The 6753-nt window shown below is 34.3% G+C and overlaps 1 protein-coding gene across 2 annotated transcripts in view; it reads right to left on the reverse strand.

Annotated features, from left to right (window-relative positions):
- Positions 1–1588: 1588 nt before the first annotated feature.
- The window catches only part of LOC105116440 (ERAD-associated E3 ubiquitin-protein ligase HRD1B), a 7521-nt gene continuing 2356 nt past the window's right edge, over positions 1589–6753 (reverse strand). Inside the window, exons 3-8 of one of the 2 annotated variants that reach the window (XM_011013810.1) lie at positions 6048–6224; positions 4807–4956; positions 4490–4707; positions 3045–3198; positions 2301–2571; positions 1589–1857 (exon numbers count right to left, since the gene is read on the reverse strand). In XM_011013810.1, coding sequence (XP_011012112.1) covers positions 1666–1857; positions 2301–2571; positions 3045–3198; positions 4490–4707; positions 4807–4956; positions 6048–6224 — 1162 coding nt within the window. In that variant the 3' untranslated portion in view covers positions 1589–1665. The remainder of the gene's footprint in view (positions 1858–2300; positions 2572–3044; positions 3199–4489; positions 4708–4806; positions 4957–6047; positions 6225–6753) is intronic. The other variant, XM_011013811.1, reaches the window with a different exon arrangement.

Genomic DNA, 6753 nt, shown 5'->3' on the forward strand with positions numbered 1-6753 from the left:
TAAACATTATTAATAACATCAGAATATAGCCTTAAATCAATAAAATATTCATCAAATCCGATCTTGAACACATAAGTGTATATTAGTCCAAACATAAACAAATTGCATTTAGACACAAATACTAATAACTTAAAGCATGATGTATAAACATTAAGCCATCAAACAATAGTTTAAAACATAAACTAAAAAAAAAAGAGGTAGTGTGCTCATTGAGTTTCACCTTCTCCGCATAGTTTAAAGGTTTACTTTACAATAAGAATTATATGACTTTCTCCTCTAGATCATTGGTTTCTTTCTCTTTGATTTTTAGCTTCTTTTCACCTCTAACTAGTTAGGATTTTGTTCCTGCCTTCTCTCTTAATTTGGTGCACTCTTTCTTGAGCTTTTCTTAATCTCTTATAAGATTTCTTTTAATTCTTTTGGTGTTAACTTTCTCTCTTCTCCTTTTTCTTTTCCAGCCCCATCCTTAAAGAGCAATTGCTCTTGTATAATAAAAATTCTTCCAAAAACTGTTGCTAAAACCAAAATGATTTTTAAAAAGAAAAGGTGGTTTGGGAAAGATTCCTCGTATCTTTTCATAATCTCCCTAGAAAAAAATATTCTAGTTCATTTTGTCATCTTATGGGTTCAATTTGATCAAGAGAAAATAGCCATAAAGTTAGTAAATCAAGGGAATTTTTTATCTTCAATCATGGTTTATTGAGTGTGCTATTTTAACGAAGTCATTAAAAAAATTGAAAGATAATCATATCATTAGTTTACATGAACCATGTAGAGGGAATGCATATTGCCTTTAGAAACAGACACACTTAATTATGGTCCAGAATGTGGCCCATTATCAACTTTAATTTATTAATAAAGAGTGCTTGACTAGAAACAAAATATTGTCTGATTCATTAAAAGAAATAGCATGTAAATTTTTTGAAAGGTGGCTCATTTTTATAGAGAATATGTTTCTCAATATATTAGTGATAGTTAAAACCTCTAAGATAGTTAGATATGTCATATATTTATTTGTTTATGACATCTTTATTAACCTTTTTAATCAAAGAAGATATAAAACAAAGAGAGATGTCACTCAATATTTTTATTAAAAATAAGTGATGTTATTTTTTAAAACTTTAAAAATTATAATTTTTTAATTGGAATATGAAAAACTTCTATATAATCCTTATTATTTCAATTTAAATTCACACATCCTTAATTTGAGACAGAAATAACTAATAAATTAAACCAAGATTATTCTTCCAAATTAAAATTTGACAGATAAAGACTCGAAAAAAATAAATCAGCTTAGATTTCTCGCGGTTTCAAAATCTATGGGAAAACAGAATCTTAATAAATGTTAATTGATCCCACTTTTGCAGAGGTAGATATACCTTCGATGCATTACCCGTCTCATTAAAATAGAATGGTTGGCAAAGACGAGGAATCACAACAATATCTATCTCCTTTGGTTTGTAAGTTTCTCAAAACTCTATAATTTGTTGCAACGTGGAGGGGCATTATATTTACAATTTGTTAGAAAAGTTTTAATTAGGAATCATTTTCTATAAAGAATTTAAGAACTAACATAAATAAAAATATCTAGTTTATTTTATTGAGATTAAGACTATTGTTCAAATTTCAAAAAAAAAAAAAAAAAAAAAACTAGAGTTTGCAACCTCAAGGCTTGAGATCTACGTTATTCGCTGCGTCAGCATCAGTCTGGCCAATCTCTGCGTGATAACCAGACTCTGATACAGAGGGTGATGATGCAACAGTCTTGCCTTTATTATCTGATGATGTTGTGGGAGCCAAAAGCATGCTTTCCTCAGTCTCCGGCTTCTGAAGTAGCTGGAGCTGACTTTGCAGGACCTATTGAAAATGGCAAAAGACGAGAGCATGAGAAACATGGTAATGAAAAACCAATGTAATTTTGCTTAAAATGTCAAATATTTAAGCTCGAAGACAATCAACTAGAACAAATGCATTGTTAATGTACTAGAAAAATTAACTTCCGTCACCCACATCATAACTACCCATGCTTCCACTACTATGTTAGTGGGTTGGGGGGGGAGCGTGGCATATCAGTTGTACCTAATAATCTCTTGTTTCTTGCTAATATAGTGCATATTGTGTAACTTTCTGTGCCACAGTATTTGCGTAATTAACATTGTTATGCATTGAATAACATGTATCAATTAACCTCGAAAAGAGTGCAGAATCAAAATCTTGCCAATATTACTAATAAGATTGACTCCCCGTTGAACAATGTATAATAATAATAATAATAATCTGTTAAGTGCACTCAATGATACCTCAATCTGATGTTGAAGAAAATTTTTCTGAGCTTCCAACTCAGAGTTTGGTGTACTGAACGCTCTCTCTCCCTGATACACACAAGCACCAGGTGCCTGAAAGGGGACAAAGACACAGTGGGGAAGTTGAGGCAAGGTCAAGTTTGAAGGTCCACCTTGGATAGAAAATTGCAGCCGTGGTTGTCCAACGACACCTTGATCTCCACTTGGCTCCATATTAGTGGTGTCAGCCAAAGGCCGAACCTGAGGGACTAAGGCATATCCAGGTGACCTACAAATAACGAAGGATTAATTCTTTCCAAAATTCAACCAGAGCCACTAGTTGGAAACACAAATTGATTAGGCGAGGACAAAAATATAGGCTGGGCCTTCATCATGTCTGTCAAGTAAATTGTAGAATTGGGAATGAAGAAAGTAATCTAGCATATTAGACCTCAGATATTTTTCACGTCTTCAATCAGACTGTCGAAGCAGTCAAACCATGATTGGTTCAAGAACAAAAACTTAATACTCTATTTGGTTTCAACACAAACGCATTGCATGAATATGTTTCTGAGTTGCCAAGTTTAGAGTCCATTTCAAACTGTTTGGCATGGATTGCAAACAAGAATACGAGCAGCATGCGTGTGAGTGACAATAGAGACCCAAAGGCATAGAAACCAAGCATAAGATGAGTTAAAGGAATTAAGATTAGATATGCTGCTTGGTAATATAAAAATATTACTAGTGCAAAGAAGAGCATACCACATCATAGTGTTTGCTGAAGGATATGTGAATGACTTCTCATATACAGAGGCGGCGGCGGCGGCAGCTTGGAGTCTGACCTGGTTCCTGCTCAAACTATCATCAGCCACTCCACCAGCTGAAATCCGAGTTGCAGATGTTGCAGTGCCAGTTTCTGTTCAAAATCACAAAAATTAGTTAATGAAACCCAAAGCATCAAGTCAGCTTCACTGAAAGAATATGAAACCATAAAGGGTAAGTTCCAATGCTTGCTCCAACAAGATGACTGAAAAAATGAGAACACTGAATAACAAGAACAAAATTGGAAAATACAACCCATGAGGAAAATTGTGATTCTTTTGGAAAATACAAAAGCTTAGTTTCCTATTTTGATCACACAGCATGATTCCATAGCTTATTAATAATGCTTTTGGATGAAACTGGCTTCAGACCTCATCCAACTAACAGCCAGTAACACAATATGCACAGAAAAAGGGAAATGAGCTAAAATCACTTCATTCATCTGTTCTCCAAAAATAGTTGAAATCCTCAATGATTCAAGTCATTTTCTTCTTTCATTTCAGGCAAATCATGCTTTGCCTGTGTAGAATAAAAGCCTTTTTTCTTGCCACATCTCATCTGGTAAGATTCATTTCAATTTTCTTTCTATGGTTTTTCAATGTACTTTTCATTTGCTCCATTAACTTCTCCGTTAAATTAATGAAGCTGTACATTGAATCCAATAGAAAGCCAGTCACTGAAGGAAAAAGGGGGCTTTAAAGCAATAAGGATTGCGAGAGCCCATTTATTCCCATAATTGAAGGTTCCACAACTTTTGAATCAGTGGATGTGTTTACGATGGAAATGTATTCATCCTAAGTCACTGGCCTGTTGGCATTGTTGAGGCAGGCCTCACACGAGTGCCTCTTGCACCAGGCATGAGGCACAGCACCAAATCAAATCGCCTCTCCTTGAGACCTTTGAGGCAGCAAGATGGCGCCTAATAATAACACTGAAGATACCAATATCATTGTTCATGTATAACTACAAGACAGCCTATACCTAATGAGTAAAATAAGGATTTAAAATGATTCATTTCCCACATGTTTCTTCAAAATTCATCAAGTTTCTTGTTCAACAACTACAATTTCAAGATTATATGACCTAGAGAAAAGAAAGCAATATCATCATCAATGTCTATAACGTACAAACCATATGCACATAGAGGTGTGCAAGTAGGCATGCATGCATATACGTGAATATTCCAAAAGTTGACAAATATAACCTATTTGCTGACTTCTACAAAGCTGCCAGATCAGTACATATAATAAATCTGTCTCCAAACACAATTTGTCATTCATGTGTGTGCATTCAATCCAAAAAAGTGCTCAAATAACATGATTTATTATAACAGCTGCTCTGTAAAATAAGCTTCAATAAGAAGAGGATTTGTGATGAAATGTCACCATAATTACCCTGTTGGTGAGTATTTGGTTGTGCTCCATGTTGTCCCCCAGCTGCATTGACACCATTTTCAGGTGGTACAACTAGGGCTCTGCATGTAGGGCAAGTATGTTGTCGCTCCAACCATGAACGCAGACAATGAACATGAAAAAGATGTCCACATAATAACTTCTTGGCTGTGGTCATCTCTTCACGACAAATAATACAGGTTGCATCACTTCTGAAAATTTATGAGGAAAAAAGTTAAGAATGTTAAGAATGACATGCATACTCAATAACATGTCATAAACATAAGTGCTAGAGAAGGTGCAGAACTCACGCATCGATCTCTTCAGCTGTTGCATCTGGAAACCGATCATTCATATTGGAAGTGATCTTCCTATAACGAATGTAATCAGCAACACGAATCTTGAAATTCCTGAGTGTCTCATAAAGCTCCCGTATTAAGTGCAAAGGCACACCATAGTTCCTGCAGAAACAAACTCAGATTTAGTCAAGGAACAAGAAGATCAAAAAATATAAGATTGAAGTGCAGTGTATAACTTTGAATGTATTAAAACATACATAAACAAACAAGAGAAAAGAAATTCTACAGGAAAGAAATAAATAAACAAATTGATTGATTGTAACACAAATTAATACAGTTTAAAACAAAACTGCAAATAAGCAAACAATTTCAATAAAAACCCCAACAGTTCAAAATATTTACACATGATTCTTGGCCACCACCCACAGTGCTTTTTACGACACCCACTTTCAACTGTCTTTCAATCTACACATCGAAACAAGTTTTTCTGTAGTACAATTTCAATGTCCTATACCATCAACAAAATTTCTAATGCGCTTCAATCCCATAAGGGGCTTCAAGATAAATAGGTTGAAAATCAGAAATTATTTTTCCAAATCCTCCCTTTATAACAGTTTTCAAACAAGATCTAGAGGAGAAATTATCTGGCATTCCCTTCTAGAAATATAGAAATGCAACCCCTGCCATTGACTTTCCTTTCTAGGTATTAAAAGGTTGCGTTCCAAAATAATTGTAAATGCAAACAGTAAAACGTGCATATATAAATGAATGTGCATGTATGAGCGCATGTACACACACATGTCAAAAATTGAAAAAATAAACCATTTTGCAAGAGATATTAATGAAAATAACCATTAAAAGTCAGATCAATAGTAGGAAAGATACTATAGTTGGAATACATCCTACCAGTCAAAAACTCCAAGAGCCTAATAACATCTCTCCAATGAAAATTAGTAGGAAGATGTTACAATAATTGCCAAGTAAAATTTGTCCATCTACAACTCATCATTGTGGAAGCAAGTCAACATCACATAGATCATTCACAAGTGTTAGATATATAAGTGATCAAATACTCTCAATGCAGAATGTAAATGCATATAACTTTGCATGTATTGCATACTCTCTCAATGATCCTACAATATCATAGTTGATAAAAACATAATGTCCAAGTCGGTGAACAGGGTAAAATACAAAAAAAAAAATCATATATACAAGATGCTAAATGATAATTAATGTCAAACTTGATTACTTACATGAAAATGACAAGGAAGAAGCACAGATACATAGACAAGTGAAGCAAGTCCCGAACAAATTCCAAATAAAAGGTGTAAATAGGCTTTTTTTCCCATTGTCCTTCCATAAGCATGTCGCTCACATAGAAAACATATTTTACAAATGTTGACACAGTTGTTGTTGCCAGTATCATGTACCTGAGATTCAAAATGGTAGACATTAATGAATGCAAACATGAACATAGGAATTTCGAACTGCAAACAAGTGTGTTCCTAAGTGTAGAATTGAGTAATTTCACAAGCATGGAGAAATCAAAATCGATATTGCTTGGTTTTCTTACAATAACATCCAAGCTTTCTAGAATTCATTTCAAGAATCCAGGTAACCTGAGAAGGGACATCTAGATAACATCCAAACAAAAGATAATAAACACCAATTAGAACACAGCATTTATTGCTGCCGCTTATTTTTCCAGGACCACACTTTTGGCAGCATGAGTGCAAATTAAAATCAGACTAAAATTTCTCTCAAGCTGAAAAATCCCATGAAGCTTTGATCAAATCTACAAGCACTTCCCTGGTTAATCCTTGACATGATAAGATTACAGCCATCTCTAACTATCTGTAGCACAAGTTCCATTTGAGATCAAATCAGAATTCAATTTCAAGCTGAAAACTCATGTTCAGTTTTTATCAGATCTAAAGAAACTCAAACCCCGCCCCCGCC

Source organism: Populus euphratica, unplaced genomic scaffold, assembly GCF_000495115.2.
Source record: "Populus euphratica unplaced genomic scaffold, PopEup_1.0 scaffold951.1, whole genome shotgun sequence".
Taxonomy (NCBI): domain Eukaryota; kingdom Viridiplantae; phylum Streptophyta; class Magnoliopsida; order Malpighiales; family Salicaceae; genus Populus; species Populus euphratica.